General features: G+C 43.3%; 1 protein-coding gene across 12 annotated transcripts in view; it reads left to right on the forward strand.

The window, feature by feature from the left end:
• Positions 1–13,279, forward strand: part of CELF2 (CUGBP Elav-like family member 2) — a 531,606-nt gene that overhangs the window by 504,834 nt on the left and 13,493 nt on the right. For 5 of the 12 annotated variants that reach the window (XM_082449743.1, XM_082449740.1, XM_082449736.1 and 2 more), the window contains 2 exons: positions 5,289–5,408; positions 11,177–11,374. In XM_082449743.1, coding sequence (XP_082305869.1) covers positions 5,289–5,408; positions 11,177–11,374 — 318 coding nt within the window. Of the gene's footprint in view, positions 1–5,288; positions 5,421–11,176; positions 11,375–13,279 lie in introns of all 12 variants that reach the window. The other 7 variants (XM_082449746.1, XM_082449742.1, XM_082449737.1 and 4 more) reach the window with 2 other exon arrangements.

A 13,279-nucleotide genomic window follows, 5' to 3' on the forward strand; every position in this document is an offset into this window, starting at 1 on the left:
CAGGGGACGCGGGTTTGAGTCCTGGTCGGGGAACTAAGGTCCCACAGGCACGGGGCAGCTAAGCCCGCACACGGCAACTACGGAGCCCGTGCACCACAACGAGAGAGAAGCCCACACCGCAGCAAAAGATCCCATGTGCCGCAACTAAGACCTGATGCAGCCAAAAAAAAAAAAAAAGCAAGCAAGAAATTTTTCTTTTTTTTTTTTAAACCCCACATTTGTTTATTTATTTATTTATTTTTGGCTGTGTTGGGTCTTCGTTTCTGTGCGCAGGCTTTCTCCAGTTGTGGCAAGCGGGGGCCACTCTTCATCGCAGTGCGCGGGCCTCTCACTGTCGCGGCCTCTCTTGTTGTGGAGCACAGGCTCCAGACGCGCAGGCTCAGTAGGTGTGGTTCACGGGCCTAGTTGCTCCGCGGCATGTGGGATCTTCCCAGACCAGGGCTCGAACTCGTGTCCCCTGCATTAGCAGGCGGATTCTCAACCACTGCGCCACCAGGGAAGCCCAAGAAATTTCTTTTTCTTTCAAGGATCTTACAATACTTTAACTCAAAAAAGCTCCCCCCCCCCCGCCCCCTCCTCCGACCAACCCATGGGTGGTGTATTCATGTTGTCGTGTATTTTAGCTCTAACTTGGTTTGGTTTGGTTTGGTTTGGTTTGAATTTCAGTCCATTGTTATTTTATATAGCATTTATTTAGGTATGCCCATATATTTACCACACCCTTTGCTTATTATTCCTCCTTCTTTCATCTGGGATCATTTCTCCTTTAGTTGGAAGTATATCCAGTAGAACTTCAGTTAGTGAGGGTCTAATGGTGAAAAAGTCTCTTAGCTTTTGTGTGAAAAGTACTTCTTTATTTTGTCCTAGTTTGTGAAATACATTTTTGCTGGATATTCTAGCTTGACGGTTAATTTATCTCAGCACCTTTTACTAACTTCCTTACATTATTACTGTTTAGATGTCAGGTACTGAGATGTCTAATTGTGGTCTTTTGAGGTTTTTTTTTCTCTCTGGTTGTTTTTTAAATCTTCTTTTCTTTGGTGTTCTGCATTTTTTGCTGTGGTGCATCTAATTATGTACTTATTTTCGTTTTTCCTGATTGAAATTCACTGGGACCTTTGAACACGTGGATGTGGGAGAGGATCTTGTATCAGTTATGGAAAATTCTCAGTCATTAACTCTTTACATATTGCCTTTTCCCTGTTCTCCTTTTTCCTTCAGGAACTTCAGCTAGAAATATGTTAGACTAGTCCATGTCCCTTAATCTGTTATCTTTTCTTTCTCAGTTATGTATAATCTCCTCAGGTCTGTCTTCCAGCTCACCAGATTCTCTGTGTGACTGTATCTAATATCCTGTTAAACCTATGTATCCATTGAATTTTATATTTTGATTATTATGTTTTTTCACTTCTAAGACTTTTATTTAATAATTTTATCAGTATACTTGGTCATTTCTTATAATCTTTTTTTTTTCATTTTCCACCCTTTTTAAATTGTGCAAACATGTTTAATATACCTCCATTCTATTGTGTGCTAATAATTCCAATATCTGAAGTTTTGGTGGATCTAAACATGGTGTCTGTCTAACTCTGTCTCTGCTGCTTCTTGGTACTTGTGATTTTTTTTTATTGTGAGCTTAACTATCTTGGAACCTTATTTTTGAGAATTCTTTGCTGAAAATGGGCCTTTTCAAGGTTGACTTAGAGTTGATTCTGCAGGATGCTGGAAGACAGTACAAGCTAGGGACCACTTTAAATTGCTGGCTTGAGCAGTTTTGACCAGTCAGATAAAGTTGGTTTGCAAACTGATGTGAGGGCTAGTTGGTTATATATTATCAGAGGGAAATTCCCCTTGCCATACTCCGCACTAAGTTTTGAGACAGGCAGTTTTCCTTACAGTTTCTGAAGTGAGAGTATATCTTGTTCACTGACTGTTTAGCCTTTTAGTGTTCCAGACTTATTGGTGGGGAAGCCTCTTCTTAGATGCTTTACCTCAAGTGGGCCCTAGGCTTTCTTGTATTTCTTATGTACTGGGAAGCTTTGAGAACTGAAGCTCAAATTTATCTGGTTCACCAAATGCCCTTAGGGGGAAAGCTACCTTCAATGCTCTACTTACTTCTCTGGGTTCCATCTTTCACTTACATCATTGATTTCTGAGTATTTCTTACTAAATGGTCAGTTATTGATGCAATTTAAAAATATTTTTAAAAATATCTTATTAATAAGCATTTTAGTTTTTTTTCAGTGGGAGAGTCTCTCTGGTAACCTAGACCACCTAACTGCCAGAAACTGAAGTCCCCCCACCCCGCTTTCCCATAGAAAAATACACTTCTGTCTGATGTCAGTCTACATGTGATAGCTCTTACCAGACTGTTGTGCCTGTGAGTAAGGGGTAAAAACTATCCCTAAGGCATGTTCTGATTCTAAGCCAGTAATAAAGGCCTGAAGAGTTTTCACACAATTTTAGGTGACACCAGGGAAGAACTTCTAGAATGGCAGTATGAGGATATCTGTGGACTTTTTCCCAGTGAAAGACCCATAACTGGTGAAACTTATTTAAAAAATCAACCACTTAAAGTCTCTAGAAATTGTCCTAAGCATATACACGAATGGAGAAACATTCTAGCAAATGTTCTGGCAAAGAATAAAGATAATGTTAACTTTGATTCTTGTAAGTTATGTGTGACTTAAAATTTTTATGGTAATACATAAAAGAATAGAAATAATAAATATTACCTCCAGATATTAAATATTACCTCCAGTAGTAGAGGGGGAAAATGGAATGTGGAAAAAACCAACAAGTAATCCTAAAGGTAGGCAAGAAAGAAGAGAAAAAATGTAATATAGGCAGGATGTATACCACAAAATTTAAATAGTTCTGCTAAAAGACTATCAAATTATTAGGCTGTATTCTATTTTTGAAAACCTGTTTATATATTGATTATAAGAGATAGAGCTAAAATATAAACAGACAAAAAAAGATGGCAGAAGATATACCATGCAAATAACAAAAGAAGGGCTGGTGCTGCTTTTTTTTAACATCATATAAAACAGACGTCAAGGTAAAACTAGAAATAAAGAGATCACCACAAAAAGTTTATTTCAACAGAAGATACAATGATCTACAAACATCTGTGGAAGTTGTAAAGTAGCTTCAAGAGGTATTCCCCCAAATTTACATATTTACATGGAGTAATTGGTATTACCATAGTGGAGGATTTTCACATGCTTCTCTCAGTAACCCAAGCAGACAAAGAAATGGAACTTAAATGTAAATGCTCCTGATTTTTAAAATTTATTAAGAAGAAATTATGAGTAATTTTATACCAATATAAATTTGAAAACTTCAGTGAAATATACAAATTCCTAGAAAGCTATAACCTTAATAAAACTGATTCAAGAGGAAAGAGAAAAGTGGTTTGGGGTTTTAAAAGAAAATGTCCTCAATTTTTAGAGTTGCATACTGAAGTATGTAGGGATAAGATGGAAGTAGGAAATAGGGTGGTTCTCAAATATTCTAGAATCTGGATATGAGTTTGAAGGAATTTGTCACTATCGTCTCTTTTTTTGTGTGTACTTGAAAAGTTTCATAACACAAAAGGACTATAGAAACATTGACTTGATTATGTATAATTTTATTTTAAAAAGAGAAAGAAAATACGTACACATTATGAGGAGTCAGAAGCTAATGCTGTACATGGGCAGAAATGTGACAAGGTGGGGAATTCATTTTTCAGGCATTTGATCTAGCCTCACCCAGAAGGAATCCCAAGCAAGGTGCATTGCAAGCAATACTGTGTGGTTTCTGAAGGCACAGCAGGAATGAGCTCCATCTGGGCAGGAACATTCCAGCAGGATGGACTGAAGTTCCCGGCCATCCTAGAAGGAAGGATGTTCACATGCTCACAATGATTCCACAGCTAGAAGTGGATCAAGCACCACTTTTATCAGTGGTCAGAGTTTCGCTTAGCTTTTATGTCTGTCACCGGGATAAAGTGAGATAATATATGTGAAAAAAGTCAGCAGACTATCATGCTATACAAATGTAAGATACCTGAAATGTTATTTACATTGTAAGTGTAAAAGGGATTAGGGAGGACAGCAACTTTGGAGAACATTTTAGTATTTCCTCAAAATGGTAAACATAGATTTATCATATGACCCAGCAGTCCCACTCCCCTAAGTATGTACTCAAGAGAACTGAAGACATATGTCTGCCCAGAGACTTGTGTACAGATGTTCACAGCAGCATTATCCATAATAGCCCCAAAGTGGAAACAATCAAAATGTCCACAACTGATGAATGAATAAACAAAGCGGAGTGTTTCCACACAGTGGAATATTATTCAGCAATAAAAAGGGATAAAGTACTGACACGTGCTACAACGTGGATGAACCTTGAAAACATTTTGCAAAGTGAAAGAAGCCAGGTGCAAAAGATCACATATTTTATGATTCCATTTGTATGAAATATCCAGACTAAGCAAATCCACAGAGACGGAAAGTAGGTCAGTGGTTGGCAGTGTCAAGGGAGAGGGGAGAATGTAGAATGAGTGCTAATGAGTATGGGTTTCTTTAGAGGGTCATAAAAATGTTCTAAACTTAGTGGTGCTGGTTGTACAACTCTGTGACTATACTGAAATCAGTAGATTGTATACTTTCAAGGAGTCAATTTTATAACATGAGTTACATCCCAATAAAGCGGTTATTTAAAGGGGGAGGGGGGGAGGGGAAGGAGAGTTCGGACCAAAATGGTTTTATCTCGTATCACTCCCCGCTTCTATAAGCACCACTACCTGGGTCCTGAAGTCGTCTGTCAAACCCAGGAATTTTTTTTTTTTTAAGCTTCATTGAGAAAATGCCAAGTCTGAAGCATAAGCAATATGAAAGACAAGAAATGCCATTTTACTCCCCCTTCCCTCCCCTTTTTTTGTGCAAGTCATTTGTTCAGAGGCTTCTAAGGTGGGGCTGATGAAGGACCCGCCACCCAGGAGGTCGGGCCTCCTATCCTGGACTGTCCCCTGCTAACCAGCAATGCACATGTTCGCTGGCTGGCACAACAGAGCTGTGACGCTTTTTTTTCCACCAGATCTCATTGTCACAGTTGCCACAAGGACAATCCCACGTCTTTCACACCAAAACCTAAGCGCAACTCCCAGACTGCCCATGGTTGAAGGCTCCCCGGCTCCGTCTGCTGTGATGGGGACAGACTACTTCCCGGACCAGCTGGCTTTCACTCATCCTGTGCTCTTTCTCTCCCGGGTTCCCTGTCTTTCTTTTGTTTTGCAGTGGCTGCTTCAACCCCCAACTCCACTGCTGGTGCAGCCATGAATTCTCTGACCTCTCTCGGGACTCTGCAAGGGCTGGCAGGAGCCACTGTCGGACTGAATAACATTAACGCACTAGCAGGTACCATCAACAGTGAGTACTTGCTGCTCTGGTGGACAGCCTTCCCCCAAATTCTCCACAGACAGTGGTCAGCCAGAGACGACCTAAAAAGGTTATGTCACGGGGAGAGCTAAAGCTTGGGACGGAGGAGCAGGGGCCCGTGTTTTGACAGGCGTATGCTACCCACCTTTGTTTTGTCTCCAGAAATACCCCACCCTCACCACCCCAAGTCTCTTGTAACGTGTAGACTGTGTATTTAGCCATAGGTCTCTGTGGTTGACAGGTATCTGCAGGTTTTGAGGGCTTTGGTTTGGTTCTAGTGTGGGTCCCTTCTTCTGAGAGGAGGAAGTATGTTATAAAAGAAAAATCAATGGGCTAGAAATCAGGACGCATGGGGCCAGCTCCCAGTCACCTGCAGGCATCTGAGGCCAATCACTGCCCCCAACTGGACTTCAGGGTCCCATCTGAAAATTGAAAGTTCTGGATCAGATGATCTTAAAGGTCCCCTCCAGCTCTAAAACCCAAAGGTTCATGGCGATTATACAGGAGGAGAAATGAGGCCTTGGAAAGCAGGAAACAAGGCTGAGTGGCGAGGAGCCGCCCCTGCAGGTACCGCCTGGAGTCTTTATCAAGCCCCCGGAGTCAGGGGTCACCCTCCTGCAGTGCATCTCCTAAGGGCCCCGTTCCACTGACGCAGGTTGAAGCAGAGTGAGGCAAATTGCTTACAGAATTATTTAGGTCTGAAACATACAGACTCACCAAAGAACTCTAAGTTCTGTCTACACAGCCTACCCATTTCCGGCGTTCTAGAGCTATCGGGAGAATAGTACCCGGCCAGAGGATGAGTCATGTTTGAGGCTCGAGCTTAGCCTTGGCTCCTCCAATTGGGAAAGGTCCTCGGTCCACAGAAGGGACACCTCAGTTGCCTTTCCCTCAGCTTGGGCCCGCACCCCTACCCCGTGCCTGAGAATAGCCACATCCAGAAGGACCATGACAGCCTGACTCGGGGACCTAATTACCTACCAGGCAACCCAGCCTCTGCCCATTTTAAGCATTAAGAAAAGGGTCCTTGGCAAGTTGCCTTATTTTAAGCCATGATTGACTAAGTGTACAGTTTTTAAAGGGTGATCAAGCAGTACAGTTTTTTTAAAAGCAAAAAAAAAAAAAAAAAAAAAACCCCAATAATTCTATATCTTCAAATCCCAAAAGAATACCTTGCAATTTGTTTGGTAAGGAAGCACTTAGAGCTCATCCAAATGAAGACTAACTTTTATAATCCAGATAAGAGGATAAGTCATACATTTAGAGGTAGGAAATGTGTTCAGGTTTTATTAAATCCTTTTATTCCAATGCTTTGGGGAAAGCAGTCATAACCTTGGACTGAGTTTTATCTGACCAAAGGCCAAAAAGAGCAGACAAGAAAAAGCTTTCTTTCCTTCCCGACCAGATAGCTGTTGATTAGCCAGCACGTGTTGAATGAAGTGGTGGCCTCGTGACAGCAGAATGTTTTACTCCAGTGAAGCTGCCTCCAGCTGCCCTCCTGCCAGCAGCCCTCATGGCCTTGCCTCCTGTTTCTGACCTTGTTCTGCAGACGCTCCAACTCACTTGTCCTTCCCCTCGGTTGCAGACGTGTGTTTGCACACATCCCTTCATGCTGCTTCTCTTGCCCCAGGACCTAGTTCCCCTAAAACAAGGAATTTGATTTGATCGCCTGCCTGTCCTTGGTCTGCACAGTAACAGGCCAGTGGGAATGGCTGTCCTCCTCAGCACGTGCTCATGACTGCTGTGTGTTGTCTGTGTGGTCCCGCCTCTCTCCATCCTGTTCTGTCGTCCTTTGCGGGGATTTTCCCATCGTTATCGTGAGCGACTGGAGAGGGACTGTGTCGAATGGCAGAGAGACTGTGAGTAGTTCCTGTGTGGGACCTGTGTTATTCCACTTTTGCTCCTGGCAAGAAAAACAGCCTTAAATTGTCTTGTTTTTTAAATTCTTTGCCATTGGGTTAATGTAAGTACATATAGGTCGTGGGAAATTAAGACTGTTTCTAGTTTCAAATAACCCCTACTAGACAGTATGAACTAGAAAAATGTTTAATCAAACCAAAAGTCATGCACAAAGAAAAATACATTCCTTCTGATTGGGTAAATTACTATCAGAGCTATTTAACAATCCCGGCACCGGCTTGGAGCTAAGATTTGCTTTCTCAAATACCGAGAGAAAACCTTCTAATACAGAGTGTCCTCTTTCAGACCGTTCTTCCTTAACAGACATGATGAGGCTACCTGTCCTACTGGATAAGAAGGCAGTCAACAAACGGTTACCTGGACAGAGGCAGCTTGACAAATAGTTGGCCACACACAGCTTCCATATCATCACCATTTCCTCCCCCACTCCACCCAGGAGCCATTACTTGCTACCGTAAGGAGAGTTTTCTGGTTTTCTGAGTAAAGCCACCTCTTTTCCATGGACGAAGGCGCCATGGAGAAAGTAGGTAGATGGAATCCAGTTAATTCCCAAACTCATCCCGGGAGAATTTGACTACCTTCCCTGCCAGAGGGCCTCTCAGCTCCCCACAAGATAAAGCTTCGGATGGTAGACAAGTAGCTGAACCAGACTGTTTGAGCTTCATACCCTTGTTCTTCCTAATACACTCATAGAAGGAGGGACTAAAAAAAGGACAGCGCCTTAAAGCTAAGAGCGGAAATCAGCAAGATCAGACGGAAGGAATGTGGGCGATTCACTAGCAGAGCTTTCCCTCCTGGATTACTTGAGGGTTCTCCAGGCAGGGTTCATATACTAATAGCTGAACGAAGACGAAGAAAATATTTTTTGCAGTTATATCCACCCAGGAATCTGTATCTGATTTTGTGCTTAAATGTATGTCAAGTGACATCCTTATTTTTCCTTTTTTAAATGAGCTAATTCTTCCAAATGGCTTACTGTAGAGTGTTTAAAGTTATGATTATCTGCATATCACCAGCCACAAATGCCTGTTGAATAGTGTTTATGGAAATATTTTATGTAAAGGAGAGAAAAGATGCGTTGCTTTGGGCATAGTGTTGCGGTGGCTTGTCACCCTTGGTATGCCTTGTGAAATTACTGTTTTAATCTGTATTATTGGAATATATAAAGATACATGTAGTTAGGTACATACACAAGCACATATGACGTCACATACACTTGTGACCATATTATTAACACAGGCATGAGTACAAGTGCCACTAATTGTACATATTCATATTCATCTACCCTGATTTTAGACATTTCTTACCTAAGTCCTCATTATCAGCTTGCAGCTTAGGATATATCCCATCTATACCAAAGAAAATTTATCCCAGCAAATAGATACAAATCTATGAGAATATATGAATACATTCCTCACTTTTGCCCTTTCTTTATTTGGTATAAAGCCTGGCCGAGGGGTGTGCAGATAACTGTAGTTTGCTTGTGGCACTCCGCCTCCACCTCTGCTTTTCAGCACCATCTTCATGCTGGCCACGCCAGATGTTCATGCTCATCTTTATGGGTGGGTCCTTCTAGGTCATTTTCACAGGTTTACTCGGTAATCTCACAGCTCCCCGGGACTCCATCAGGGAGGACCTGGGAGAGCGGTTAAGTTAAAGCATGTGGTAGTCTGGACGCACGCTAACTTCATTGCTAGACTATTTGCAAAGACCTCCCTCCCTCGTTGAGGTTTGCCACACCTGTCCTTTTGTTCCAGCCTTCCTCACCCAAATAGCATGCATGGGAGTCTAGATGAAATTGGGATGAAATGATCAATCCATTTGGCCTTTTCGAAGAAAGCCCTGTTCTTTTAAGGGGAAGCATTTTATTCAGCTAACCTTCTTCAAACCTCTGTTTCGACTGTCCAAAGTGTTTAGATGGAATCAAATACCAGCAGCTGAATTGACAAATGTTATCTTCAGTATAATGACTATTTAATACAGAATGACATTAGATCATTGATAGAAATAACTCTCAAAAGTTGAAATCTTCCTTTGATGGTTTTTCAGATTCTACCTGGTAATCAATCACCTGTTCTACCTTGGCCGTGGTAAACACACACCTCAGAAAAAATTAGAATAGACTCCTTCATAATAAGAAACTTCAAGCAACGTCAGCAGGACCTCTGCTGGCCACCACCTTTTGAGCTTAGTTGGTATCGGCTAGAACTGCTTGAAATCACTTTTTCAGGAAGCTGGCTTTCCATGTTCATGGCCCCCAGGCTTTCCTTGACACTCCAGCCCCACCCCAAACGTCACCCAAGGCCCATTTCTGTCCCCTCAAGCCCCCCAGGGAGAACACCAGACCTGAGGCTCCATGAGATTCCTCTGCTGTTAGGCCGTGCTCTCATTCCTATCTCGTGTGTAGTCCTTTTCATCTAAGAGATGAAGGTGTCAGAAGAACAGAGAAGCATGATGGGGTAAGCACACCCCCCGCCCCTGTGTCCTGTGGGTGGGGATGCTGAGGTGATGCTGGGGTTTGATTCCTCTGTGTAATTTCTAAGCACCCTCATCTTAGTTGTCCTCTATTCTCATTAGACTTCTTACAGTTTTTTTCAGTTAACCGTCTTTGCTATTTTAACAGCCTTAATAGCCCTAATTCCTTCAAGATTTTCATTAATGTTTTCACTAAGTTCTTCCCATAAACAGATCTTTAAAAAAAAAAAAAAAGTCTTCATCATAAAGGGAACTCAAGGCAATTATGATGTCACCTCTTCCATTTCCTGAGTTTATAGAAAAGTTCACACTCTATAAAATATTACTTGTTTTGACTCAGTATTCAGGGAAAAAGTGACACAGTCAACAACCATCATAGAGCAAAAGAGCAGCCAGGAGACAAGGAAAAAAGTCAAAAAAGTGTGCTGGCCGTCATGCAGTTCACATGGGTTAATAGCCAGGATCCAGCTTTTCAGACACGGGGTCACTTCAGTTGACTGAAACACATGGCATGAGGTGCTCTCATTGGCGGAAACCCCAGTTCCACGGGCACTGATTAACATTCAGGCGTGTGCGTGTGTGTGTGTGTGTGTCTGTCTGTGCGTGCGTCTGTTTGCTGCTGAGAACAGCCCCATCCCGTTTCTAGCCTTTCGTACTGAACAAGCAGCTTCAGGTAGCTACACCGAGGGGAGGGAGCCGCGTTTTCCCCGCACCTTCATTCTTCATCATCAGCGAGGCTCCCCTCAGGTCCTCGTCCCTGACAGCGTCCTTCAGCTGTTGAGCAAGCCGGTCAATGGAACTGGTGACTCACTGGCTTATTGAGTACAGAGCTCGTGCTCTCTGCCGTTTCCTCATCAGATAGCTTAAGGGAGAGGAGTTTCAATCCTGTCCTTCCCCCTCGAACCCTGGGGCCATCCCACGGCTCCTCAAAGAGCCCAGTAAGTGGGTTAAGTGTACAGATGTCACAGGCCTCTGCCACTAGTGTTTTTTTTACATGCTCTCAAGCTGTAAGCGGCAGAAGGCTTCTAGTTCAGAAAGAACCCCAGCCCTTGCCAGCAGCGCGCTGCTGGATCGCAGCTGCACTGGCTCCCTGTGGTGCCTCGATGAATTCCGTCACCGGCCTAGGGAGTGAGGCTTACCGTTGCTCAGGGGTTTGCGGTGGTCGTCTGTGTGTCTGCCATTATTACAGTTTGTTACTTCATGGTTTTGTCTGTAAGTTCCTGTTGCTGTAATTGCTGTGCTCGCTGCATGCACTTGCTGTCGTACTTGTGTCAAATGATTCTCTAACTTCCTTTGGAAAGCACTAATGAAAAGTGCTGTTTCTCTTCTCTATTGTTGGGTTTTTTGTAAAGTTGCTCAAATGCTCTCAGGTATGGCGGCTCTGAATGGAGGACTTGGCGCCACGGGCTTGACGAATGGCACGGCGGGCACCATGGACGCCCTCACCCAGGCCTACTCAGGGATCCAGCAGTACGCGGCCGCGGCGCTGCCCACGCTGTACAGCCAGAGCCTGCTGCAGCAGCAGAGCGCGGCCGGCAGCCAGAAGGAAGGTAGGTGCCCGGGCCCGGGCCGGAGGGCGGCGCTCGCGCCCAGAGCAGAGCTCCAGGGAACTTCCACGAGCCACTGTCCTAAGAGAAAGCAGTTGTTTTCTTTCTCCTACTCATGTTTGTTTGGGTTTTCTTAAAGGAATCTGACAGGCCCTTCCAGTCTTCTTTCCTGTCGTATTTAGCTATACTGTTCCTCTCCCTGTTCAGGCGGACTCCTCACCCTCTGTGCGCCATACGCAATTACCTAGCGATTGCTGCCATCAAAAAATTGCCGGGAGCCCCCGCTCCCGAATCAGCAGGGCCACCTCTCGTTTCTCCCGTTCAACACAGACTCCTCGTTAGAGGAAGGGGTGGGTCGATGCAGCCCCCTGTGGGCTCGGCCCAGCTTTCCTGCAGTCCACGTCCCCCGTGATGGTGGAGTTGCCTCTTAGTCCGCGATGGTTTCCAGGTTAATGAAAAAATCCACTCTTAGGATTGACTCAGTCTCGGTTTAATCAGGGGTCTTCTGGGGAAGCAAATAAGTGATTGATTGCCTTGCTTCTCTGCCGGTAAGGCAAAATAAACATCAGGAAGTGAATGCTAAGAATAAATGAAAGCTAATTATAAAGCAGTTAATGAGCTGGCCCGAATAGGGAGGGCTTGTCTCTTTCTTTCCTCCTTGATTGAAGTTGCTTTTAAAGCAGAATCTGCACTGTGATATTTATTCTCTTTCTGACTTGTTTTGAACACAAGAAAGGAAGTTAGAATAGGGAAGTACTGCTGAAGATGTTTTTAAAATTTCTTTCCCTGCCCCTATATCCTCACCCCATAGTTCCACACTGGTTTTTGTCTGAATATTTTGACTTTAAACATGGTGTCCTATAAGAAATAGAAGGGTTTTTCTTTTTAAGTTAGGAATTGTAAAAGGGACACAGCTTTAAAGATACTCGTGTGTTTTTGTTTTTGTTTTTTTAAAGAAAGATATTTTTCTGTTTATATGTAACAGCATTAAAAATGGAAGATAGTTGAAAATCTGAGTTTCATTCTTTCAACTTTCTCTTTCCTCTCAGCTGTGACTGTTACTGATTTTTTTTAAAACTTGCACAACTGTTCAGACAACTGTGTTTTCCCCGGGCGTGTGGAGACCCCATGTCATAAATACCTCGCCTTCCCAAAGGAAAGCCTGTATTGAGGTCCCTGTGTCTGAGGTCTGACTACCATGGTGACAAATGAGGGTGGTAGGAGGGGTCCTGTCAGATAACCGTGTCCTCAGGAGAGACCATAAAAGCCAGTTCCCCCACGTGCGTCTTAGAGAGTGTTGGTCACTTCTCCCTCACCCAGCAGGGCCTCACAGCAAACTGTATAACCTGGGTCACTGAGAAAACATCTGTCACCAGCAGAGTCGAAAGTCAGTAGCTTAAGGAGAAGGTCTGGGCCCGGAAGTTGCTTCACACCAGCTCACTGCCCTAAATTTCTATGCCTTGAGTTTTAGGCACTGCTTGCGCAATAATTAATCCTCTGGGATTAATGTAAAATAGTTCAAAATAAATACTGCCCGCTCCAGATTATTTATATTTAGCTATGTGGGCTACCAGCAGCATGGGTTAGTGCTTGATGGTGTTTCAGGTTTGTTCAGGTCTTTTTAAATCATCTTCCGTCTTCTCATCACCTTCTTCTCACCCTGTTAACCTGTGCTCAAGAAATTTAAACCGTCTTAACATTAGCTTAACTAAAACATAATTTGAAAGGCAGGTCATACTGAGAAGCAAAGGAAAGACCCCATGATGAATTCCACTACTAAATAAAAGTTTTAGATTTTCTACTCCATAGTTCTGTTCTTTAATCAAGAGAGTTGAGTCAATTTGATGTATTTAGTCGTGTACCCTGGTATATATTTTCCGACTGGAAAGTGAACCAGTCTGGCCTTGT

Source organism: Balaenoptera physalus (assembly GCF_965194825.1).
Source record: "Balaenoptera physalus genome assembly, chromosome: 2".
Taxonomy (NCBI): domain Eukaryota; kingdom Metazoa; phylum Chordata; class Mammalia; order Artiodactyla; family Balaenopteridae; genus Balaenoptera; species Balaenoptera physalus.